At 40.3% G+C, this 27,087-nt stretch overlaps 1 protein-coding gene across 1 annotated transcript; it reads right to left on the bottom strand.

The window, feature by feature from the left end:
- Positions 1-4,448: 4,448 nt before the first annotated feature.
- TAS2R16 (taste 2 receptor member 16) lies at positions 4,449-6,331 on the bottom strand. The gene is given in 6 exon segments (XM_032304408.1): positions 4,449-4,839; positions 4,841-5,102; positions 5,105-5,158; positions 5,161-5,315; positions 5,317-5,443; positions 6,295-6,331. Coding segments are annotated over 6 exon segments (1,026 nt in total).
- Positions 6,332-27,087: the final 20,756 nt, after the last annotated feature.

Below are 27,087 nucleotides of genomic sequence, written 5' to 3'. Positions count from 1 at the left end.
TGGAGGGGAGTATAAAATTATAAAGTCTAATTGCCTGATGCTATTGTAATCTGGCCATTGGTGCCCTCTGTTGGGGAAGGAGTGTAAATGCAGGCTGTTTCCTGTTCTCAAGATAGGATTTCTGCGCTTGACCATTCCTTGGTATGGTTGGGAGAGGCACTTACTACTGAGCTTCTTTCATCTCTTGCCCTATTGTGGAAGACCCAAAGATTCTCTTGAAGCAAGAAGGGCCAAAGTTAATCTAAGCAATCCACGTGGATGACAAAACTCACGTGTGAATTCTCAGGGAGGAGCCCTTTTTTTCCCCCAGGAGGAGCCCCACTCAGTGCAGCCGCCAGCCCATCTTCATATTCCCAACAGTGTACAGTAGGTTGATGGTAAATATTTATGGAATAAATGAGATTTGAGGCAATTCCTATGTTGTCTTAACAGAATTCAGTGTTGTTCCTTATCATCCATTGTCACCATCACTATTTAACATTAATTGAATTTCTTATGTATAGAAAGCTGCATTGTCAAGGAGCTGATAGAGTGACATCAACTCAAGGAGGCATAAGGTATCCTTCCATTTTTAAGGAATGAAGACATAAGATGCTTCTTTAAAAAAAAAAAATATATATATATATATATATATATATATATATATTTATTTATTTATTTATATTTTAGAGGGTGGGAGGGGCAGAGGGAGAGAGAGTACACAGGCTCCATCTCACCACCCTGAGATCATGACCTGACCTGAAATCAAGAGTCAGATGTTTAACTGACTGATCCACCCAGAACACCTTCCTTTTTGAACAACATAAATTCAGCATCCACTCACAAATAGATGTACCTCTGTGATAGTTGTGGGATCCAGCACTGTAAGTCAGGGGACCTGGGAGGTGGCTTGTCCACCTGTGGTCAGGAAATAGGCAAACAGACATCGGTTTGGGCTATGGAGCCGGCAGAAGCCTGTGAACTGGCTTCAGCCCCCGTTGGCTGCTGTTTAGGAGCACGTGGATCTCAAGTTAGGTGGACACTCACCGGAGACAGAGTCTTTGTAGAGTCAGGTTCTCCAGAGGAGAAGTTCCTGCACTCTACTGGAGAGAGAGAAAAAAAGAAGAGTTTGGACATTGGCGTAGGTGTGGCCACCTCTGCCATAGGAGAAAGAGAAAGTGTTGAGTGAGTGCTTGATTTCCCCAGCTGTGGGGGACACTCCTTTCTGATGACACCCAGAATATTCAAGCAGGATTTCCCTGACTCGGGGTAGGGAGGAGAATGGAAAAGAGGCACATAAGAATATCAGAGGACATTAAAGGGATGGGGTTGAGTTGCTGGGAGAACTTCACCTGAGGTTCACTCCTGCTGACCCACAGGCACCCCCAATGCCCTGAATGCCAAACCCTTATCTTCCCTGACTCTGTGGCTGGTTCCTATGCGCAGTCCCCAGGGAGGTGACGCAGCTATGGGGGGGGAGGTGGCACGCAGAAACCAGACTGGACCAAAACACACTTTCAACTCGCCAACAAATTCTATAGAGTTTCAGGCTTCAGCTCATGGGGCATTGTGTGAAGGGTGGCAAGTTTTGGTGTGTACATAGGATATGGGTGCATTCGGGTGCCGGCCGCAGCACCCACATGGCTCCTCCTGAGCTCATCACCAGCACCCATGGGCTTCTAAACATCTGCTCCTAAACACCAGGGTCACAGCCTTCTTTATCTTTCTACTCCTTGTTTATTGCAAGTTATCAGGCAAATATACTCTATGTATGTGTGTTAATGAGTGTTAATAGTGATCATTATATAAGGGCACCTGGGTGGCTCAGTCGGTTAAGCGGCTGCCTTCTGCTCAGGTCATGATCCTGGGTTCAAGCCCCGCCCTGGGCTCCCTGCTCAGCGGGGAGCCGACTTCTCCCTGTCCTCTCAGCTCCTGGGCTCTCTCCCTATCTCTGTTGCTCTCTCTCTCTCTCTAATAAAGAAAAAATCTTTTTAAAAAAATGAGTATTATATAAAGTAGACTATTTAGAAGTTGGAAAAGTTCTAGCTAACTTCAACGTTCAAAGAGAATTTTCCTTATTCTTGGTCCAAACATCACTGCTATTCTTTATAAAGTGTTTCCCTTGTTAAGTGCTAACCATCTTTTCCCAAATCAAAACTCTTTGCTTCTTTAAAATTTATCCCTTGGTTTCCTTTTCTTTTCCTTTGATTCTTAGGTCTGATATTAACCAGCAGTATGAATTTAGGTAATTCACTGACCTTTCAAGGTCTCTTTTCCAGCTGAGTTGGATTGGATGATCTTGCCTTGTCTTTTTGGTTGGAAATGATAAAAGGTATGTGAAAACTCTTCGTAAATTATTAGGTGCCACAAATATAAGGGATGGTTATTATTTCTATCCTATTATTTTTAAAGTTTCTATCTTACTATTTTTTTTTTGATTTCTGGATCCCTTCATCTACCCCTAATACCTTATGTATATCCAGAATAACTTTTCTGTTGCACTTTATACAAAAGAAGACAGAGTATGACAAATATTTAACCACTTCTGGAAGAATGTCTATATATATGATACTTGAGGGGAAGTTTTTTTTTCCCCCCTCCTGTTCTCTATACATATATGGAGATTACAGTTTGGGTTTTTTTTTTTTTTCAGCTTTCTGAGATTTTACAGCATGCAAGATATGGATACTACAATTGACCAATGGCAGTAATTCAAATTCTACCAGCTCTTGTCCCACCATTCCCACTGGGATCCCAAATCCTTGCAATTCACCCCCAGACCAGCTTCCTAAGTATTCCTGGAGATATCCTGTCTGATAACACAAGGCTGATATCTACCTCTTACTTTCCTTTTTCCTTCTCAGTCCCGCTTCACTGGGTTATGATTGTGCTCCCCAGATACTACTGCACCCGCCACGTTCCACCCACCTTCTACCAGAGTTGAATCCTTGGAGCTTGGGAAATGCCAAGTCCTCACAGATGCTGTGGTAAAGTGGTACAATAGACTTCACTGCCCTCTCTGGGCAACAGTAGCTGTGCTGCTGAGGTAGGCCGAGCTGCACAGAGTCTCTAGGGAAAGTGTTCTTTCCAATGGTACTTCTACTTTGCAAATACGAATTCAAGGGATGGCTTGACCAGGAGACAAATTGGAGGACAGACCAAGAGCAGATGAGAATTTCCATTCCCTGTCAGGGCCCAAGTCTTTCATTCACAGTCTAGCTTGACATCGTTTCTCTCGTAGGACGGTTTTCTCTCAGAAGGTGTTTCAGGCTTCTGAAGAGAGAGCCAGAAGTTCAGTTCATCAGCCATGTCCAATTTATATAAAAGGCGAAAGCTCTGGCCCCAGAATACCTTCAGATATGAAGCTGCCTTTAGGGAAAAACACCTTGATGTGTGTCTGGAGCAGTTGGAAGTTGAGGCTCAAAGGCCTGAGAGTTGGCTGTTGCCAAGATACTTTGTTGCTAGTGGGCGAGGGTGCAGAGGAGAGAAATGATGAAAGAGATGTCGTGGGGAGAAGGTAGGACTGAGTCTTGCAAGGAAAAGGGTATGAGAGAAATCTGTGGGGTTAAGGAGGCTGAACAGGGCTTCTAGAGAACAGGGAAGTCCTATAGGTGATTTTCAATTGAGGACTAGGAGGTTCTCATATTCTTATCTATTTTAAAAGGGCTTTGGAATGTGACAGAGCACAGATAGAAGAGAATAGAAAATTTAAGCCAATATAACACAGATTTTACAAAGTAAGAGGAGTTCCCAGCTGACACTTGGGCTATATGTCCCAAACCAGCTAAGCCTCAATCTAGGAGTCTTCCTAAAGTTCAGTCCAACTTGAAGTATAATAGAAGGACAAGAATCCAGCCAATGGAAACCATATACAATTGATCCAATTTGGTTATTAATATATGGATAGATTCAAGGGTGAACCCAGACTTGTGAAGTATTCTGCTATTCTGGGAAGAGTATAGTGTCATGGTGAACAAAAATAAAAGAAGAGTTACATTTTAACTTGAGTTTTAAAGGAATGAAGGAACAGTGTTTGGTAGAGAAGCAAGGAAATTTATGTCATTGGATAAAGATTCAGAAGCAGCAGAGGGAGAGATGGCAAGACCTTTTTTTGACTAAAGTTAGACAAGTGGATTGAGGGCTTGGCATGGAGAGCATTCAGGGCGTGGGCAATAAATTCTTGTGGGGAAGGGATTCGTATTAATGTGGAAAGTAACTGGCCGTCATGAAAAGAATAAAATAAAAATGGTCTATGGGCATATGGTTTTGGCTATACTGGGAGTCAGATTCCAGGGGTAGACAGGACTGAGTTATGGGTAGGTCATGAGAACGTTGAGACCAGCTTGGGGACTGTGGAAGGTAAAGGAGCATCCTAGAATGGAGAAAGGATTGGTTACAGTTAGGTGGCTGTGGGGCTGAAGGAGAACGTGGCTAGCATTTATGGTGTGTCACTATCCCATGGGGGAATGTCAAGAGCAGTGCTGGTTATTAGCATTAGTTGTGTCAATGCAAACTCCCCTTTGCCCAGGGATCTTTTTGTACCCTGTGCCTCGGGCAGCCTCTAGGCCCCAGCACCTTACTTTGAAAACCTCTTTCAATTTAGAGCTGCTCAGCATTAGAGAAGAGGAGTGAATAGGGACTATTGCATAGATGACAACTTCCCAGACCCAGAACCAAGACCTCTTGTCCAATGAGATGCTCATAACAGAGATGAGTAGGGTCAGAAGGTAAGAGATGAAGAAAATAAGGAAGATGGCAAAAGACTTTAGGGCAGTGGTGTGAGCTTCCATGCTAGAACTGTAGTTCTAGTGGCCAGGGCTGGGGTGTTGCATCTACTCCATGTGTTGGAACAGGGAGGCTGAGTGAGTTGGTGGAGGCCAAGAATAGGAGGAAAGAAATAAAAATTGCAACTGTTTGATAAGATATGGTAAAATACAGGTGGAACGTCTTAAGTCTCTCAATCCTAGGGCTGTTTATAGAGAAAAGCCCCACAGTGATTAAGTGAACATTCATATAATTCCTAGTAGCTGAGATGGTGATTGACACACAAGAAATCAACAGAGCATTTAGCAACAGCCAAAGAACGAACCTGAAAATTTTCCACGTTGGCCAGAGGAAGATGGGTAGGTAAAAGAGTTGACCCTTGATCAGTGGAAGACAGCGAGCAAGCTGGTTAACCCGTAAGAGTACTAGTAAATTCCCAGGTGATTGATCGGTATCAAAATACATAGTTAGGGTTAAAATAGGAGCAAAAATTGTTCAGCACTGACACGCACTGTAGACAGAAGCAGCAGATGCCCAGGCAGGTGGGAAACAAGTCCATCGATGACAGCCTCTCTGCTCAGCACTGCAAAAATTAAGTTGCTCTGCATAATTACTGTCAAGGATTCGAGCACATAGATGATTATGAAGAAACAGTGAGTTGGAGGGGGAAGGCCATCACCTTTCCACTCCCAAGTATGTTCTTGGACACAGATTCAGAATCTCTGCACTGATTTCCAGGTAGGGATAGGCTCCAGGTCCCAGGCCCGTTGCATGCAAATTTTCCCTGGCTCAATTTTATTTTGCCTTTCCCCTAGTTGCAGGATTTGCTTATGCTTTGCTTGCTGGTTTATTATCAGGCCTGGATGCAGGGAGATGTTTTTGAATGTAGTTTCCTGCTCCTGAGGTGATTTGATTATTGCCATAAAAGACATACATCTTTCATTGTCACGCTCTTTTTTCTGTTGGAGGTGTCTTTAGCTTATTTTTCCATCTTCTTTAAATGATACCCCTACTTTTTTAACCTAAAATTTGAACCACAGGAAAGATAAGGCCTTCACCGTTCATTCACGTCCTGGGTAGTATTTCTATTCTGTGCACTGAGCTCCGTAACGGAGAAAACTTCAGAAACCCTGCCTCCCTGGCTTCTACGGTAGCAGAGGATGAGGCTACAACCAAAGTGTGAGTGTAAATTAAAAATAATAAAGAAGGGATGCCTGGGTGGTTCAGTGGGTTAAGCCTCTGCCTTCGGCTCAGGTCATGATCCCAGGGTCTTAGGATCGAGCCCCGCATCGGGCTCTCTGTTCAGCAGGGAGCCTGCTTCCCCTCCTTCTCTCTCTGCCTGCCTCTCTGCCTACTTGTGACCTGTCAAGTAAATAAATAAAATCTTTAAAAAATAATAATAACAACGAAAATCCTTTACTCTCAGTATCCACCAAGGTCCTGGAATTCTAGACCTTTGAGTGCCCCCATCCAATACAGGCCACTCTCATAACTCCCCACTCAATTCCTCAACTCCGAGAAGTCACTGCACACCCCCACCACACCCCCTACGATGGAGGGTAGCATCTGTAGCTGTTGCTTTGCCCATGCCAATGCCTTGAGCCTATGCCTTCTCTCTCTTCGGGAGCTGTTCTTGTTTTATCGACATCACTGTTTTCTGCCTCCTCACACGACTGGGCTCGTTTGCTCTCTGTCGGCAGTGCTCCAGGTGAATAAAGGGGGCCCTCTCACCACCGGTAAAACAATTTTTTGAAACGTTAGGCTTGCTGAATAGAGAAGCCTAGAAGCTTGGCTCTCTTTGGAATGCTGGAAAAATGGAGTCTCTGATGGCCGTTACTTCAAATGCCCCTGACTCTGGTGTAAGCTGGTTCCATAAAATTGTAGCCCTCTGTGAAGAACCCAGGAATTATTCCTGGAAGTGTCTCCTGTGGGCTCACAATCGGGTCTGGCCACGGGAGACGCTGGATGGTCTGATTGATCAGGCTTCTGCTGAGGACTCTACACCTGCCAGCTGCTTCCCTTTCCAGCAGAGCATCTTGGCCTCTGCGGGACTATTCTCCATCATATGCTGCGATGCTCAAAGCCTCATCTCTCCAGAGCCTGAGCCTGAGCTCAGCTGCCAGTGATCTCTGGTGAAGCAGAGTGTGCCCTGTGTTCACACCCTGAGCTATCACAGGGGACTTGGAAGCCTCACCCCTTGCTCTTCTACCCTTCGCGTTCTGCCTAGAGGCAAAGTTGGTTAGCAGTTGCTCAGACAGTTACAGTGGCGCCCCCATGAATCTAGCTCTTCTTCTAACTTGATTCAGAAACCACAGTTCCGAGTATCCAATGCTGTTCGTGTGGGGGTGAACACGTGGTGGTATGTGGCACCTTGGTGTGGAGGGTTGATGCTCCAGGGGCCCGGAAATCCGTCAACCTCAGAGCTTTGCAAAATGGCGCCTGGCGATTTGCCAGAAGGTGTGTCTAGAGTGACTGATCGTAAACAGAAAGTACTACCTATTGGCTGTTGAACTATTGCTATGCTGTGGGTATTTGGTAACAAGCTTAAGATTGGTGGATGCATATCGCTGTCTATGCTGATTGGCTTAGCTCCTCTATATAAGCGATGGCCATATGAAATAAAGCCCGCTTTTTTGAAACCCAACGGGAAGGAGAGTCGTTATTATCGCTGCTGGACGCGATACCTTGGAACATGAAGACGGGATTGAAAGACTGAAAGACCCCTATAAGCAGAAACCTGTGCATTTGTAGACTTCAAGCACTGTCTGGACAAGGGATAAACTACACATGACTTCCAAATATCTTGGAATTAATTCATAGGTATCTAGGCAGAGTAGAAGATGAATTCAGGAAATGAGTTCAGGAAAATTATATGAGATAGGTACCAAATATTTAATTAGTGACTTCAAAAATGAAAGGCAAATTCTAATAATTGCTAGTTAGTGAGAGAGACAAAGTGAAAGTCATTGACCTTATGAGTGATAAGCACCATGTCTAATGGACTTTTAATCATTCAAGGAAGAGAAAAAAGAAATAATCCTAGATGAAACTTAGAATTTTTTTTTAAATTTACGTATAATGTATTATTTGTTTCAGAGGTACAGGTCTGTGATTCATCAGTCTTACACAATTCACAGCACTCACCATAGCACATAGCCTCCCCAGTGTCCATCACCCAGCCTCCCTATCCCTTCCACCAGCCCTCCCTCCAGTCCAGCAACCCTCAGTTTGTTTCTTGAGATTCGCAATCTTTTGTGGCTTGTCTCTCTCTCTGGTTTCATCTAGTTTCATCTTTCCCTCCCTTCCCCTATGATCTTCTGTCTTATTTCTCAAATTCCTCATATCAGTGAGATCATATGATAATTGTCTTTCTCTGACTGACTTATTTCACTAAGCATAATACCCTCTAGTTCCATCCACGTAATTGCAAAAGGCAAGATTCTGGGTTTTTTGATAACTGCATAATATTCCATTGTAGATATACACCACATCTTCTTTATCCATTCATCTGTTGATGGACATCTAGGCTCTTTCCATAGTTTGGCTATTGTGGACATTGCTACTATAAACATTAAAGCTTAGAATTCTTAAACACAACACAACAAACCACTGAGCTCAAGATACAAAGGTAACCCACAGTTTAAAAAATGATGCTAGAAAACAGAATATTAGAAAGCATCTGTTTTGCATTCACCATAAGATGCAAGAATCAGAAAATGAGAAAGTGAGATGACAGTAGTTTGCAGTTAAAAAATGAATGGGTTGAAATGTATCCACACCTATGGAGGGAGAAAGAATAGATAAGAAATGAGAATGAATGAAATATGCAATAACAGCAATAACCTGTGTGTTTTGTCCTGGATACACTATATATGCCCCCTATAGACACTGCCTCACTCCGAGAAACCTCAGAAAGCTCATGAATGCTCCAGACCTCTTTCTGGGGGTGGTATTTGAGACAAATCCTCATGCTTTAGCTCTCACGACAATACTGGCCACAGTAGTTTGACCAGGAATGAGAATCTGTCAAAACCAGCCATAGGTGGGCTGGCTTGCAGCCTGAGAGGTGGCATGGCTCTATTCCACAGAAGCACTCTCTCTGTGATGTGACCCATCAAGTAATCCAGATTCGCTGAATGTGAGATGTTCAAAATGAATCCCTCTAGCCTGGTGGTTGATCTTCTCTGGGGTTAGGAGTTCAAAGGTTGAGTCTTTTATCATGTATGCATGTGAATCCTGTGGAGTGATTTCTGGGGTCTCTTGATTGAGCAACTAAAATGCTACAACACCTAGTTAAGGACTTAGAAATTATCTATTGAATGAATGATGAGCACAAGGAGGACTGCCTCAAGCACCATATGTTCTACTATATTGTAAGTGTAGGGGCCAGCGTCCTAGCATTACAGAGAGTACACACAAGGATTACACTCCTCTGCCATTCAAACAACGGAAACTGGCAAGGATGCTGAAATAGAAGCGTGCTCAAATTGGCAGCTATTTTTTTAGGAAAAAATTGTGACTTGGCATTTCATTTGAACAAATGCATTGAAAAATTGAATGAGACAAATGCTGACTTTATGATCATATGTGACATTGTAGAGAGAGATTCTCACAATCCTCACTGCTATGAATATGTGCTGTTGATCAGTGTTTGAACCAATGGGACTGGCAAAATGAACCCCAGCTTAATACAATGTAAATTCAATAACGCTCTGGTCATGTCCCATCCCATGGTAGTTTATTTACCTTATTGTAGGTAAAATAGTGGTCCCCAGGGGTGCCAGGGTGGCTTAGTGGGTTAAAGCCTCTGCCTTCGGCTCCAGTCATGGTCTCGGGGTCCTGGGATTGAGCCCCACATTGGGCTCTCTGCTCAGCAGGGAGCCTACTTCCTCCTCTCTCTCTGCCTCTCTGCCTACTAGTGATCTCTCTCTGTCAAATAAATAAGTAAAATCTTAAAAAAAAAAATAGTGGCCTCCAAATACATCTGACTCCCCAAAACCTGGGGTTATGTTACCTTTTATGGAAAAGGACTTTGCAAATGTCATTAGGTTAAATATATTGAGATAAGATGATGATCCTGGAAAAGGTGGACCCCAGGTAGACCTAGTGTAATCACAAAGGTCCTTACCCCAAAAAAAAAAAAAAAAAAAAAAAAAAAGGCAGGAAGGTGAGAGTCAGAGGAGACGTGATGATGGAAACAGAGATTAGAGTCACAACCCAAGGAATCCAGGCAGCTTCTAGAAGCAGGAAAATGCAAGGAACAGATTCTGTCCTAGAACCTCTAGAAGGAACACAGCTATGTGGGTACCTTGAGTTAGAACCGTAAGAATCACTTCAGATGCTGACCTCCAGAACTTGTAAGGTGATAGATTTGTGTTGTTTTAAACCCCTATATCTGTAGTAATTTCTTACAGCAGGAATAGGAAATGAATAGAGACAACTCTAAGAAATAGATAACCAAACTCTATGTCAGTTTGCATTTTATTTATGGGTATCTATATGTGGTAACTACCAAAATAATGAGTTTATACACAGGGAAAATCTCAGTAGAATAGACTCAGACTCCTGTGACAAATCATGTTGTGAAAAAGGGTAAATACAGGTAGGCCACTTAGGACCTATTACACACAGGAGTTTCACCTGAGACCCCTAGAAGCAGTAATGCTGTACAGGGAGTCATCTGCAGAGCATTAGAAACAGTAACTGACATCTTTGAGAAAATGTTCAAGTCCTTTATCCATTTTTAAGCCAGGGCATTTGCTTTTTGCTATTGAGTTTTAGGAGTTCCTTATACCTTTTGGAAATCAGCCCTTTATTATGTATGTGGTGTGCAAATATTTTCTCCTATGCCTTAGGTTGCCTTTTTATTCTTGTTGGTTGTTTCCTTTGCTGTACAGAAAATTTTTAGTTTGATGTTGTCCTAACTTGTCTATTTTTGCTTATGTTGCCTGTGCTTTTGGTGTCATCGCTAAGAAGTCATTGCCAAGTCCAATGTCAAGGAACTTTTCCTCTATGTTTTCTTCTAGGAGTTTTACAGTTTGTAGTCTCACATTTAAGTCTTCAATGCATTTTGTGTTGATTTTAGTATAGGGTCCAGTAGCATAGTTTCCTTTAGTACAAGGGGACGAGTTCTTTCTTCTGCATGTGTGTATCCAGTTTTCCCAACAATGTTTGTGGAACAGACTATCCTTTCCCCATTCCTTGTCAATGATCAGTTGATTATTTATGCATAGGTTTATTTCTGGGCTCTCTATTCTGATCTGTTAATATATATGTCTGTGTATGCCAGTACCATGCTGCATGTTTTAATTACTACAACTATGTAATATACTTGGAAATCAGAACATGTGATGCCTCCACCCTGTTTGCTCTTTTCCAAGCTTCCTTTGGTTACTCTGATTCCTTTATGAAACCGTATGAACTTTAGAATTATTTTTATTTTCTATAGAAAAGAAAGTTAATTCCCAAGTATACTATCCTTTTTGATGTTATTGTAGGTAGGATTGTTTTCTTAATTTTTTTTAAGATGGCTCATTATTAGTGGATGGAAATACAACCAGTTTTGTATATCAATGTTGTATCCTGCAAAATGGCCAACAGTAGTACAGAAAGAGGCTTAATGTCATTAATTATCAGGAAAATGCTAATCAAAAGTATAATAAAGAAAGGGTGGAAGATAAACGATTTACTCTTTGTTATGAGGTTAAAAACATCACAGTGAAGAAGAAAAAAGAGAAAAAGTACCATAAGCTGTCACTTCATATCTGCTAGAATGAATATTATTTAAGAAACAAGAAGATAAGCATTGGAGAAGCTGCAGAGAAATTGGAATACTGTTGGTGGAACTATGAAATGGTATAATAGCAACTATGAAAAATAGTATGGATATTCCTCAAAAACTTAAAAACCTTATATCCAGCAATCTCACTTCTGGGTAGATATCCAAACATTGAAATCAGGATCTCAAAGAGATATCTGTGCTCCCATGTTCATTGTAACACTATTCATAATCGTGAAGAAGTGAAAATGACCCAAATGTCCCTCAACAGATGAATGGCTAAAGAAAGTATCACATACACACACACACACACACACACACACACACACACACAGTGGAATATTATTTGGCCTTAAAAAAGGAGATCTTGCTCTTTGGGACAACATGGATGAACCTAGAGGACATCCTAAGTGAAATAAATAAACTAGTCATAGTGGGATGATTACTGCATGATTCCACTTATATCAAAGAGAGCCAAATTCAAAGAAGCAGAGAATAGAATATTGGTTTCCAGGGACTGGGTAGAGGGGAAAATGGGTTATTGTTATTTAGTAGGCAAAATGTTTAAGTTCTGCTAGATGAATAAGTTTTAGAGATCTGCGCGGCATCATGGAATCTAAGGTTAACAACATGGCGCACTCAGAATTGGTCAAGAGGATAAATCTCATGTGAGTGTTCTTACCACAAAACAAAACAAAATAAAACAAACAGACAAAAAAACCCAGAGGGACACAAGAAAACTCTGGGAGGGTTTGCATATGGCTTATTACCTTGTAGCGATGATATCATCAGTGTTGGCACATGTCTAAACTCATCAAATTATAAACATTAAATATAGGTAGTATTTTTGTCCAGTTGACCCTTGAACAACGTGGGGATCAGGACCCTAAGCATACCCCCCATGTAGCTGAAAGTTGACATATAAGTTTTGACTCTCCAGAACTTAACTACAAATAGTCTGTTGTTGACCAGAAGCCTTACTGATGACATAGTCATTTAACACGTATTTTATATGTTATATACACTATAAACTGTATTCTTACAATAAAGTAAGCTAGAGGGGAAAATGTTATTAAGGAAGCCATAAGGAAGAGAAAATGCTTTGATTGTAGTGTGCTGTAGGAAATTTGCATATGAGTGGACCCATACAGTTTAAACCTGTGTTCAAGGGTCAACTATGTGTATCAATTATACCTCAATATAGCTGTACAAGTAAAAATAATAATAAAATCAATAACTGCAGCCTAGGGTTCATCCCTAATACTCTGATTTAATTGTCTTGGACATAGCCTGGGTATCATGTTTAAAAAAAAAAAAATCACCCTACCTAAGCTAAATGGCAGCTCAGTTTTAGATCTATACCTTAGAGCCACCTCTGTGGAGAAGATACCTGAGCATGTAGTGACAATTACAAAAGGATCCCATGTATTTTTACTTTGAACATCATCTATAAGGCAAAGTGAGCCCTCAATTTCACCAGTTTTTAGCAGCTGGAAGAATGATGAAAGAGTCCACTTCTTCAGGAAATATTTCTCATGCATCCATAGTATGAAGATGGTCTTCTTTAGAACTATCTTATCCCTCAGTGCATTCACACAACACACACTTTGCTGGGGCTCTCCTAGTTTCCAAACTTGTGAAAAGACATATGATTCTTCTAATACCATCGCTAGATCTGGCACATTAATTTTACTAGAAAAGCCACCATTTTTCTGAAACTACAAATATAATGTTTGATGCTGTTTGTATCATATTTTCAAAGCATTCATGCACTCCATGCATGTTTCAATAATCTAATAACATTAGAGCCTGGATATTATATAACATTTAGGGCTATGGCTTCTAAACGAAGCCTTCTCTGAAGATCCTATGAAGAGTTATACTCTGTATACCCCTTTTAAAGTTTCTTTGTGTTATATAAGTCCAGAGATAATCCAGCTTTGGAGATGATTTTAAACCTACTCTCAGTCCTATACATAGTAGGGGAAGCTTCTCTTCCGTCTGTGACAGTCTCATTTTTTCCTGGTATTTATTTGTTCTGTGGAGGAAGATTACATCTGTCCTTAAAGACTGTAGGAAAAATGATTTCATTTTCACCCCAAAATGAGCAGCACACTTTATTTACCTTCCTTCTCCCTCATAACTCTCTTTCCTGAAAAATAGAACTCTTTCCCCTCACAGACCTGGTCATGGAGTTTTGTATCTTCAACCCTTGCTAAAGCAAGCCCAGATATATAAAAACAAAAACAAAAACAAAAGCAAAAAAACAGTGGATTTACCTGTTTTCCAGTTAGCCAAACACATTTTCTTCTTCGTGTCACTAGCATGCAATAATAATCAGAATTGACCTTTTTTGTTTGAAAAGGGTCAGCAGTTTAAAAGAATATCTAATGGCAACAAATGTGTGTGATCCATGAAGAAGGTTAGGGAGTGTTCTCTCTCCAATTTCTAATTCTGCCACCAGCCTCTGTGGCCTGAAGCAAGTCATGTTTTTCTTTGCTTTTTATCTCATTCTTTAAGTAAGAATCATAGCATTAATTAGCTTAGTCTCTAATTTATTGAATGTACACATTATTGAAACCCTGGGAGCATGTACCCAGTCAATGGGCAAATTGCAAATTAAAAAGTTCAAGAACTATAATTTGATACTAAAATGATGCCACTCAAGGGCCTTTGGCAAAATTCTGACCGAAGAAGTTAAAGTCCACCAGCACGACCGTCATCAACAGAACAAGTGTGTTTCAGGAGACATACATACCAGCACTGAGCACTGCATCTGTTTCATTGTTCCCACCAAGCACTCTGTGATGTCTTAGAACCTTTGAACACTTGAGGTGGAGGGCTCTGACTATGGGTGAGAATAACTTCCCCCTTCTCCTGTTAGATTCAATTAGAAAGAGACAAAAACCAAGTACTCCAGAGCCTCAGAGATGTTTCACTTACTTTGTTTCTGTCTCGAGAGGACACAGTGTCAATCCATGAGGCTGGAAGGGGTCCGGACTGCACCCTACACACTACTCTCAGAGACAGTCCTTCCTTGCAATGTCCGAAGTCAGGGATCCTGTGGATGAACAGCATCATCAACAGCTGGAAGAGACTCAGACATGTAAATTCTTGGGCCCTACCCCGACCTGTTGAGTCAGAAATTCCAGGGGTGGGACCAAAGGATCTGAATTTTAACAAGGCTTTGTAGGTGATTTTGAGGCCTGATAAAGTTTGAGAACTACTGATAGGAACACATCCTATCTGGTTCCTTCTAACCTTGGGAGGATTTAGGACCTCGTCACCTGACCACCCTTCTTCAGGATGCTCCGGTTATAAATACATTCATCGTGACTCGAAGGGAAGACACACTCTGGCCCAAGCAGAGACTCTCTATGCATATAAAAGAAGTACGATTTTGCTTTTGTTTTTAATAAACAACATCCCGCTGTGAAGATATCCTCATTCTAGTTTGGGGCACCATAATATTTTCAGAGGTCAAGTATCTTAGAGAGAGGTTTTGGAATAAATCTTAATGATAAGATTAAAAAAAAAATGAGTAAGAGACAGATGAGCTCCTAAAGAGCTGTGAGAGACCTTCACTTGGTTTCCTTCTGCCTCTTTCTCAGCTCTAAGGTCAGTAATTCCTCAGCCAGCCCCGGATGCAAACAGTGGTGGCGCCCCTCATGGAAAACTTGGATACCTCTGGACTGCCCAAAAGATTTGCGTAGGAACACAGGGAACAAGAAGAATGACAGTGCAAGAAGAAAAGAGGAAGTTGGAAAAAAAAAGGCTTGAGAAATAAAGAGAAATAGGACAAGAGTTCTCAAGCTTCCTGTTTTTGTCTTATCCCAGATTTCAGAGTTGTTCAGACACTGCCTAAACCTCCTTTGCAGAGAGAGGCAAGTAAAGCTTTGCTGGAATTATGTCCCTGGAGTTAGGAAACAATTATTTCTCAAGGGTAAAGATGCCAACCACATGTGTCATCCTACTAGGACCAGCCCCTACCTTCACTCCTAAGCACACAAAGACCAGAAGAATGAAAGCTGTTAATTGCTTCTGCGGTCAAAGACAAAAGGGGTGTTGATGGTATAAACTGCCTTTGATTAAATCATAGCTGATAGCTGTTTGTCACATTTTTTTCTTAGAATTTCTGATGCCGGAAATATCAGGTGCATGTCCAATCTGACTCAATGTCTTTATATCCAGTCAGTCTACTGTTTCCATGACTCAGAGTCAAGAAAAAGCTACAGTGCAACACTTGGACAGGGAAATATGCAAGAGCCAGAAGTTTGTCAATAGGTTTAGAACTCCCTATGTAAGGTTTTCCATGAAAACTATATATATCAAATGCAAATACAAGAGACATAATTTTCAAAAAAATTTTTTTTAAGATTTTATTTATTTATTTGACAGAGAGAAGAGAGAGAGAGAGAGCGAGCAGACAGGGCCCTGGTTGGGAAAACCTGGGATACTTAAATATGGGATGGAGGATATCTGAATGTCTGCCCTTCAGGATTTAGGCTATACAGATACCAGTGAACACTCAGAACTTTCAGAACTACCCCACCATTCCCTGTAAGAGCTATTAGATCTCCTATGCTGGAAGATGCTATAGAGGCCTCTCTCTACAAGGCAACAAAGGCAACCCTGATGAGCTGCCCCATCTCCTTTCCTGGGTAGCAGGCTGTGAACAAAAAGTCCCAGCAGGACCTAGATTGGGATGTGGTAAACCTGATAAAAGAGGAAAGAGATTAAGTGCAAAAGGAACCACAAGAAATTGGCTAGATGGATTAAAAGTAGATTAGATTCACGTCAGGGAAAGGCAAATCAAAACCACAATGAGGCGTCACCTCACACCTGTAAAAAATGGCTATTATTAAAAGACAAGAGAGAACGAGCATTGGCAAGGATGTGGAGAAAAGAACCCTTGTGCACTGTTGGTGGGAATGCAAACTGGTGAAGTCACTGTGGGAAAGCAGTATGGAGGTTCCTCAAGAAGTTAAAAATAGAACTACCATAGGATCTAGCAATCCATTTCTAGGTGTATTTCCAAAGGAAATGAAACCACTATCTTAGAGATATATGCACCCCCCCTGTTTATGCAGCATTAGTCACATTAGAAGATATAGAAAGATATAGAAATAATCTGTCTACTGACGGATGAATTGGTAAAGAAGATATGAGATCTATATCTGTATCTATACATTTATATACATAGATACCTATATATACCAATGACATCGATGGAGACCTTGAGAACATTATGATAAGTAAAATAAGTCACCCACAGAAGGACAAATACTATATATTGTCACTTACATGTGGAATTTTAAAAAGCTGAATTCATAGAAATAGAGAAAAGGATGGTAGTTGCTAGGGGCTGGGGAATGGGGAAAATGGGGAAAAGCTGCTCAAAGGGTGGAAACTCCCAGTTATAAGATGAATAAGTTCTGTGGATCTAAATATCATGGTGACTATAATTAATAATAATGTATTATATACCTGCAAGTTGTGAAGAGAATTGGTTTTAAATGTTATCACCACAAGGGTGCTTGGGTGGCTCAGTCCGTTAAGCATTTGACTCTTGATTTTTGGCTCAGGTCATGATCTCAGGGTCAAGGGATTCAGCCATCCCTGTAGGGCTCTGTGCTCAGCCCAGATTCTGCTCGGGATTCTCTCTCTCCTTCTCCCTCTTGCTTACACATGGACACATGCACTCTCTCTCCTGCAACTAATCAACCAACAACTTAGTATTCATTAATTAATCAATTAATGTTATCACCACACACACAAAAAGGTAATTATGTGAGGGGATGGGGTGTTAACTAGTTTTATTGTTGTAATCATTTCACTGTATATGCATATCAAATCATTACATTGTATACTTTAAACTTACATATGTGCTATGTCCTTAATATTATTGCAATCAAGCTGTAAAAAGAGCAGATTAAACTCTGCAAATGAAAAGATTAGGGAACTTAAGGAAATAACAGTAGATCAATACTATAATGTTTTTATTAAAAAAAGAAAACGAGGCTGGTAGAACGTAAGTCTGTGGAGAGTACATCTGGTTAATCACACATTTGGACTATCTGTGCATCGCACACATTTTCACTTATTTGCATTCTCTCTCATTTTCATATATATGTACATTTGCGACTCAGTATCCTATATCTTCCTTTAATCACCTTCTGGAGAAAGATATGGGATACAGAAAGACTCAAATGAATTCAAATATTAGCATATATATATATATATAATATAGAAACATTAAATTAAAACATACGGCATGCCAGTTTCAATATCTCTTCCCAGCTTTTCACAGTGTAATCTGTTTTGGATGTGATTCCTAAGCTTATTTCTTTTCTTTGCAACTAGATAAACATAAAAAGTGTCCTCCTGGAATAAAAATGCATGACTTAGTTAACTAACTAGTTGTTTAGTAGTTTATGGAAGCCTTTGATTCTTATGGTAGCCAACACAGGGTAGCTAAGGAATCAAAATCTGGATCAGGGTCTTCAGGCTCTTACTTGACCCACAGTAGCCTCCCTTCCACAACTGCAGTAAAGATGGGAAGAAAGGGAACAGAACAAAGAGTGTCAACATGAAGGCCAAATGTTTCTAAATTGGGAAGTTGTTTTTGTTTTTCGATTTTTTTGTCTTTTTGTAGAATGCTTTCAAAGACTGTCTTGCCTTGTAAAGAGAGAAAACGGGAAACAGAAAAAGTTAAAGATATTTAGGTTAGTCCTACTGTATTTGGGGTAAAGAAAAGTAGATACAACTTTTAAATAGCAGCAAATGTTTTATTTCAAAATCACTTAACTTGCCTTCACTGCATAAGAGAATTTAGATGATCCAATAAGGAACATTATCCAAAAGAATTGGATTTTTCTTGGGAACCAATAAGCGAATTAGAAATGAACTCCTGCTATTGGTGGAACAACCCTGAATGGGGGGGTGATGGTCGATGGGACTGGTAAGGTGCAGATCCTTACTTGTGGTGCTGTAGCAGGAGGGAAGCAAAGACAAACACCCTTGAATCCTACTCAAAGTCCTACTGCACACCATTCCTCCTTCAAGAAGCTTTGAGAACCAAATCCAATTTTTGGTTATCACCCATTCTCTATTGCTATGAAAATGTTACCAGATGTCACCATTAATTGAACCTCACTACAAGAAGAGCAATTAGCCTTCTATCCATTGCCTCTGTCCCCCCAGCTTGGAGGAGGACACCCTGGCTGAGAGAGGAACTTCTCATCAGACCACAAGGAACAGATAAGAAAGATGAGAGCTGGGGTCTCTCTCTACTACTTTCGTTTTTGGAGCAAAATATTTGACCTTTGCTTCATGAGTCTGGGTTTGACGAATATTCAATTTAAGTAGACTGGGATAAACTGTCCTCAATCCCTGTTCTTCTAACTAACTTCAGCCATCTGGAAGAATTATGTATTGTTTCTTACATTCTAGTTTATCATCTTTGAGCCTCCCAGATTTAACAGGATCAGTAGAGAAGCAACGTACTTGCTCTCCCTATAGTCATCTCTATTTCCCCAAATGGCACATCCAACTTTCCATTTGCTCATGATGAAAATAATGGAGTCACTTCTGACTCCTTCTTTCTTTCATATCCCATATTTCATCCACTAGCAAATATGGATATCCAAAATTTACCCAGAAGCCTATCATTTCCTTTCTTTTCTTTTTTAAGATTTTATCTATTTACTTGACAGAGAGAGAGAGAGACAGTGAGAGCAGGAACACAGCAGGGGGCATGGGAGATGGAGAAGCATGCTTCCTGGCAAGCAGGGAACCTGATGTGGTCCCAATCCCAGGATGCTGGGATCATGACCCGAGCCAAAGGCTGATGCTTAATGACTGAGCCAGCCAGGCACCCCAGAAGCCTATCAGTTCTTAATACTTCTGTTAATGCTCTTCTAGAGCAAGCACCCATCATCTCTCACTTCAATATTGCGATTGCTTTTCCACCATCTGTAGGACTCTACCATTGCCATCTACTGTTTATTCTTAACACAGTGTCCAGAGTGATCCTTTTAAAATGTGAGCCCAATCAGTTATTGCCCTGCACAAAATCCTCTGATGTCTTCCCATATTATAAAAGTCAATAAGATCTTCCTCTCCTCAGCCCCATCATTTCTCTGACCATCCCCGTTCCAACTTTAGGGTCTCTTAGGATCTTTTGACCTGTTAGTCCCTGTCCCACTGAACTACTTTTCAAAGATATCTAATTTTCTGTGTCAATTCCTTCTGATATTTGCTTATATACCACCTTCACAAGGAAGGATTCTGTCAACATTTATGTAAGATTGCATTTTCTCCCTCCCTACCCTACTCCTCTCTCTAATACTACCTCAATCTATCCTATCTTTTCCTTTGTTTTTGTTTTCCTCATGGCACATATACTCAACTGCTCTACCACAAATTAAATTATTTGTTTTGTGTTTGCTTGTTTCATCAGAATTTAAGGTGCATGACAGTAGGAACTTTGTTTTGCATACTACTGTGTCTCCAGTGCCCATACCGTGTTGGGATCATAAGAGCCCAATGAACATTTTCTTGGATGAGTTGTTGAAATTTGCTAATACAATTGTAAGCTTTTCTAAAGCTATTCCTAACTTCTTGAAAATATTTACTCATTACCAGAAAGGGGACCAAATGAAGAAAGGTGGAAAAATGATTTGAAATCCATGCCATGTTGGGCAAATAATTAAACATGAATGCTGTAATGGTATGGAGACCATAAGAGATCTCTTCATGGAGAAATCTCACATTTGCATTACCACAGCTAAAAGTTACCACTGGTGGAGATGTGGCCTTGTATCTGGAGTACATACGGATTTACTCATCATTTCATGGAGCAATAGTTCAAGATTTCATTCAACCAAAGAGATAAATTTGTAAAGAGTATCACGGTAGCAAAATGTAGTGGTGGTGAGGAAAAGAAAAGGAATACCTGAGAGAAATGTCAGTGTGGAATGATGACTCTACGATTATGAAATATGATAACAAATAATATGCTGTTGTTTTGAATACCTCAAAGATTAGATCTGTACAGAATGTTCTTCTTTTTTCCTGTTTTGTCATATGCTAAAACAGCACATTTTTTCAAATGACCTTCTAATGCAATGACCTGACTAGAGAATGGTTATTGGAGGAAAAGTCTACTCGATTCTCATCTCCCTCACACACCTCAGTCCTCTCCTCCAGATCTTCATCCATTTCACTGGCTGCTTTTCATGTCGGTGGTTTCCCTATCCTCTTGCGACATCTCCACTAGCTCCTTGAGTATGGCTCTTACTATCATCCTCACTTGCCCGTCCATAACAATGTTCTTTGATCACTTTTCTGTGCCTAACCTCCCATGTCTAGTTCATGGGTCCCTTCTTGGCTGGACACCAACATTTTCCCTCTCTTATTCCTTTTCATCTAAATCTCCTCTCCCTCCTCAATACCTCAACTAGCAATCGTGCCTGACCTCAGGTTGTTGTAAAGGAGATTAATTGTTGTTCCTGTGCCTCCGTCATCCCCTACAGCTCAGGAAAATGGACTTCACTTTCTTTGCTTAGGCTCTGCTCTTCATTTACCCCCTCATCTCACGCCATCCCACTTCCTCAGGAGTTACTTTTACATTTTGTCTTCTCCCTTACAAACATTACCTTTCTCCTTATTTCCTCAGACTTTTTATACCTCAAACATTTTCAACATTCCCAGGTATTAAAACCAAAACAAACAAAAACCAAACAATCAGAACCAAAATTGCACAAAATCCTGCTAAGCTTTGTAACCTTTATTTAATCTCTATTCTTTTCATGCGAAGCTGAAGGGTATAGACTCACCTGGCATTTCTGCTTTCTTTTTCTGACCACACTTTATTATTATTTTTTTTAAGATTCATTTATTTATTTGAGAGAGAGAGTGAGTGAGATGGCAGGGGAGAGGAGCAGCAGGAATGGGAGAGAGAAACTGTAAACAGACTGCATGGAGACCCACACAGGGCTCCATGTCCTGACCCTGAGATCACCACCTGGGCCAAAATCAAGAGCGGGGCATTTAACCAGCTGCAACAGCCAGGCAGCCCGCTCATGCTTTATAGTCTATTTTTCCCTCCACCTTCACTTGAAACCACTTACCAGTATACTATCCATTACCACCTTCTAGCCATCTCACATGCTGTCTCTAATTATTTAATGAGCACTTACTTTATGCAAAGGGCTATATTAGGCAATATAGAACAGTGAACACGCTAACTAACCCTAAATTGCTTCTTAGTAGAAAAGCTAGATTATTTATCTAGTGCCAGTTTAGATAATGAGGGGGAAAAAGGGAACTGGATATAAAAAACAGAAAGTAAAGGCGATACAAATTGTATGTAGAAGTAGCATAACTGATCATTGATAATTACAGTAAGTGATAAGTGAATAGTGCTATAGTATAGTGAGAACAGCATTCTCTCATCAGTCTGAGTGAGGTAGAGTCTTGGTTTCACCACTTAATAGTTCTATGACTTTGTTTAATTTGTTTTCTATAAATTGGGATTAAATTATAATCACCTCAAAAGCTTGGTTTGAGGGTTTTAAAATGTAGCTCATTTTCTAGCACTTAGGTTGGCCAATAAATGTCAATTATCTTTACTATCAAATTACATATAAAAGATAAAGGTGATACTGTAAGATGAGAAGGGGAAGAGATTAAAATTTAATTTGCCAAATAGTCCTTAAAACAAGAAATATTTGAAAGAGTTTTCTTTCCAGTGCTACAATAGTTATTTAAATATGATTTTGTCTGTAGTACATATTATTCATGGCATTCTTCATAATTTTTATGTTACTTTTTTTAAGAATTTGTGATAGAGACTACTAGATGTTCACAATATTCATTTTCCCCTTTTTCTATAGTACAGAATCTTGATGTTTAGCTGGCCACTTTGTAGCCCATTTAAGCGCCTGCATTTCCCAGACTCCTTTGCACTACTTGTGACCATGTAACTAAGCTTTGGCCAAAGAGATGTAAGCCCCTATGATAGGTAGAGTTTCAGAGAGTCCTCCTCTTTCTCCAATTTGTTTCCTGAAATATAGATATGATAGCTAGAGCTCTAGCAACCATACTGGAACATGAATCAGCCTGCTAAAGATTCTGAGACAGTAAGTTGCAGGAAGCCTGGGTCCCCGAAGACCACAGAGCCACTATTCCTTCCAGGGACTACCTACTTTTAGAATCCTTTTATAAGAGAAATAAATTTCTATTTTACTTAAGTATTTTTCTTACTATCTTTATTACTCTTGGTACATGCAGCTATGCCTAATTCTGAGGTAAGCTGCTTATTAATTACATTCTTTTGATAATTCAGTTTTCTCTGCTTTACGTACAGTCTCATCTAAGATTTCTAAAATTTATCTACAAAGGGCAGGAGGCACTCCAAATGAATCGAATTGAATTGAATTTTCAAAATAGATTCTATTAATTTGTGTTATAATGTTCTATTAATTTAGTAGCATTGCTTCATTGTTTTCGAGATTATATTAATCTGTTCCTTATACCCCGGTCATAAAACAAAAAAAGCAAATAATAGTTTTTCTAGATAGGAAGGTAGAAAAGTGGATGGCTAATCATCCATTGGAGAGAACTGTGAAGGAATAACATTGCTAAAAGAGGTTAAAAAGATGTTACTTTCCTCCAAGTGTAACTTGAAAAGGGGCCAGTTATTTTAGTGCGAACTTTGTCATGAGAAGTGAGAAATACTGAAAAAAGTGGTGTTTGTGTTCAGAAGCTTCAATCACAATGTAGGAAGACTGCCTCCTTTAGAAGCTATTGTGGTGTGTAAGTAAGAGGCCGACACAGATGGAACATAGTAATCAAGATTTAATAAGCGTGGGTCACAAAGGTAGTGTAAGTCATTGAGGCTGAATTCGGAAGATGAACAACACAGACCTGTAACCATGGAAACACAACGGGCCAAGGATAATTCTCAACCTCTGATCAGCTTTTGTTTAGTATTAAATGCCACTTGGCAAAGAAGGAAAATGAAGTGCTGAGAATACCCAGATGTACACTTCACAAACCTTTTTAAAACCAAATAAGCAGAGGGATATTGAATGTTTGCCATGACTAAAGGCAGGCTTGTACACCGATACTTGTCTAATCAGACACAGGAATGGATCCTCACAGAGGATTGTCACAGGACTAGCAAAGTTTTCATTTTTTCATTGGTGTGAAAGATAGAAAATCGAAGTTCCTAATATGTGACATGATTGATAGAAATAAAGTACTGTGAACATTTATAGGCCACTTAGTCTGTAACACCTTTACACTGACAGAAGACTGGCCACCACGTTACTAAGTTTCAACTTATTTCCGTTTCATTCAGTTAGCAACCATCCTTGGCATTTTCTATGTGCACAGGACTGCAGATAGCCACCGCATCCTGCTCAAGACTCTGTTCTTATGGAGAATATTGCAGAGTCCAGAGGCATGGGGAGGTGGCTTTTGGAGATTAAAATGCATTTCAAAGAAGTCTTGGTAATCAAGCTCAACACTGCACAAGGAAAATCTCTCAGCTGCTCATTCATAATATATCTATTCTTATTTACACACAATTGAGCTAAATTTGCATCTCTGGCTACCAAGCACTTAAACAGCTTAGAAGCAAAATCTAAGAAGAAAGAAAAAAAGCCACTGAAATGAGCATATTGAGAGCATGTCCTCTGAAATGGGCATATCCTCTGGCGACAATGACAAGAGTGACCACTGAGTACACGAATGATGGAAAATAACATGAAAAGAGGTTTTATATTTTATAAAAAAACATTTTTTAAAAAGGTGAAGAGAACCATGAGGACAATAATTTGCAATTATTAGCTTTAAGAATTGATGACTCTACTTAACTTATGAGCCATGAAATTACCATATGTAACAGAGAACAATGGTTGATTATAACTAAAACTTATTGTGTTCCTAGTATGTAGTAGTATTATGCACTGGGTAGGCATTTTGAATACATTTATTACCTCTGATTTAATCCTTGAAACAACTATATCTATATACTATAGATATTAGTATTGCCTTTATTTTATAAATGAGGTATTTTAATTAATACTAGACTCTGGTCTTTAGGATGGCACAGCACAGCCCATGCTTTCTGAATATCTTTATAACCTTCTTCACTATCCTATGCTGCATCTTACAAGAGAGATGTTGGTTTTAAGCCATTTTCTTTTTATCTAGAAGAGAAGTGAGCTGTTATATTTGTAATAGCCAGATTTAAAAAAAAAAATATATATATATATATATATATATATTTTTATTGGGCAGAAAGAGAGAGAATGAGTGGGGCTAGGGGCAAAGGTCAGAGGGAGAAGCAGGCTCACCTCTGAGGAGAGAGCCTGACATAGGGCTTGATCCCAGGAGCCTGGGATCATGACCTGAACCGAAGGCAGACACTTAACCAACTGAGCCACCCAGACACCCCTGAAGTAGCCAGATTTATTGAAAGTTTAATGCCAATCACCGAGCTAGAATATATGCATTATTTCATTTACTAGCATAGCTATAGCAGCGGACCACTATTAGTATCCCTGTTCAACTGCCAAAGAAACTAAGTCTTGGAGAATTTTCACTTGTCCACACTTGTGCAACTTTTAAAGAGTGGAGTGGGATTGGGAATTAGAACCTGGATATTCCTATTTCCAGAACATGGCAGCTCTGGCTGGCTAGAGAAAATGAGTTCTTTCCACTTAAGTCAGGTTTTCATCTCAGTCTTTCCTAGGCTTCTCCAGCTTCTTTATTCCATTCACATAGTCATTTCCCACCACTGCAATCCTTGCACGTATCTGCTTCTCAGAAAACCTGGACTAAGTTACTTGGTGAGTGCTCAAAATTTGAGAACAGAAGACTCACTGGCAAAGGGTGAAATGTTGTTTCGAACAATAGTAGGTATTGAAGGCTATAGGTTGGACAGTCACTTCAACAGCTCCAACCTTTGGTGTCCAGAAATCCATTTCATTGTTTATTTTAAAAAGCCAATTATATTGTGTCTGTTCAAAGTAGGGTGTCATTCCCATTTTGACTAGTTCCTAAAAGAAACCAGAGCAGGACCTTGAAGGCTACTGGCTGGTTCCAGAGCAGCTTCTGCTCTGCAGAAGGTTTGGTCCCGGTGCCTAGTTAAAACACAGAGCGTCTGTGAATTAAGGACTAGACCCTGGGGGTGGCTGGGTGGCTCCGTCGTTAAGCATCTGCCTTCTGCTCAGGTCATGATCCCAGGTTCCTGGCATGGAGCCCCGCGTCGGGCTCTCTGCTCAGCAGGAAGCCTGCTTCTCCCTTTCCCACTCCCCTTGTTTGTGTTCTCTCTCTTGCTGTTTCTCTGTCAAATAAATAAATAAAATCTTAAAAACAAAAACAACAGGACTAGACCCTGTAGGGCCTATAATCCCTCCCACCTTTCTGTTCCATGAGGAAATCCTTTCTAGGTTTTCCTCATGGAACAGAAAGGTGGGAGGGATTATAGGCCCTACAGGGTCTAGTTGTTGCCTTTCCCAATCAGTTATTTGGTGTGACTTTTTCCTAGGTTCTGACTGGTTTTCCTACTTGTTACACTGTTGGGAGATTTTTTGATGATCTCTTTCTTAAATAAACGTATTTGTTTTTAAAGATTTTATTTATTTATATGACAGAAATCACAAGCAGGCAGAGAAACAGGCAGAGAGAGAGGAAGGGAAGCAGACTCCCTGCTGAGCAGAGAACCTGACCGGGGGCTCCATCCCTAGACCCTGGGATCATGACCTGAGCCAAAAGCAGAGGCTTAACCCACTGAGCCACCCAGGGACCCCTGATGATCTCTTTCGGTTTTCAAGTCTATATAGCAGGCAATTGTGATTCTCACTATGAATTTGAATTAAAGTTAAGTGAAATGAAACTGCAACCTAAATGTGCACTGTTTCTTCAAAAATGTGACGTATTCCTCATGAGTAAAAAGATTTAGGTTTTGTGGAACATGGTCTCTAGACTCCCTGGGAGAGCTAATGGTCTTTGAGTCTATACGTCTTCAAGGATGTAAATGAAACCCACTTCTTCCATTGATGTAAGACTTATGACCTTATTAACTTGGGAATCCACAGATGGTCTCTGAGCACTTCCAAGCATTTTCTATGTTCATGAAGGCTAAAGTAAAAAAGACCACATATTTATAGTCTAAAAGATGACCTGCAATAATTTAACAATAACTACACTTGGTGACAGCAGCTGTGTTAGTTTCTATTGCTGTTGTAACAAATTCCCACTAATTTAGGAATTTAAGACAACACCAACATATTATCTTACAGTTCAGAGATCAGAAGGGCTGTATTCCTGTATCCTAAGCATCCTAGGGAAGAACCTTTTTCCTGGCCTTTTGAGCTTTTCTAAGGCTACATGCGTTTTGTTGTTGTTGTTGTTGTTGTTGTTGTTGTTGTTGTTTTTGTTTGGCTTGTGGTGCCTCCTTCCATCTTCAAGGCCAGCAGCGCTGCATCTTTATCTTTCCCTCTCTGTCCTCTGCTTTGGTCATCACGTCTTTTCTGCCTCTGCTGTCCCAC

The sequence above is a fragment of the Mustela erminea genome, chromosome 11, assembly GCF_009829155.1.
Source record: "Mustela erminea isolate mMusErm1 chromosome 11, mMusErm1.Pri, whole genome shotgun sequence".
NCBI classification, from domain to species: Eukaryota; Metazoa; Chordata; class Mammalia; order Carnivora; family Mustelidae; genus Mustela; species Mustela erminea.
This window is presented reverse-complemented; position numbering and strand designations above follow the sequence as displayed.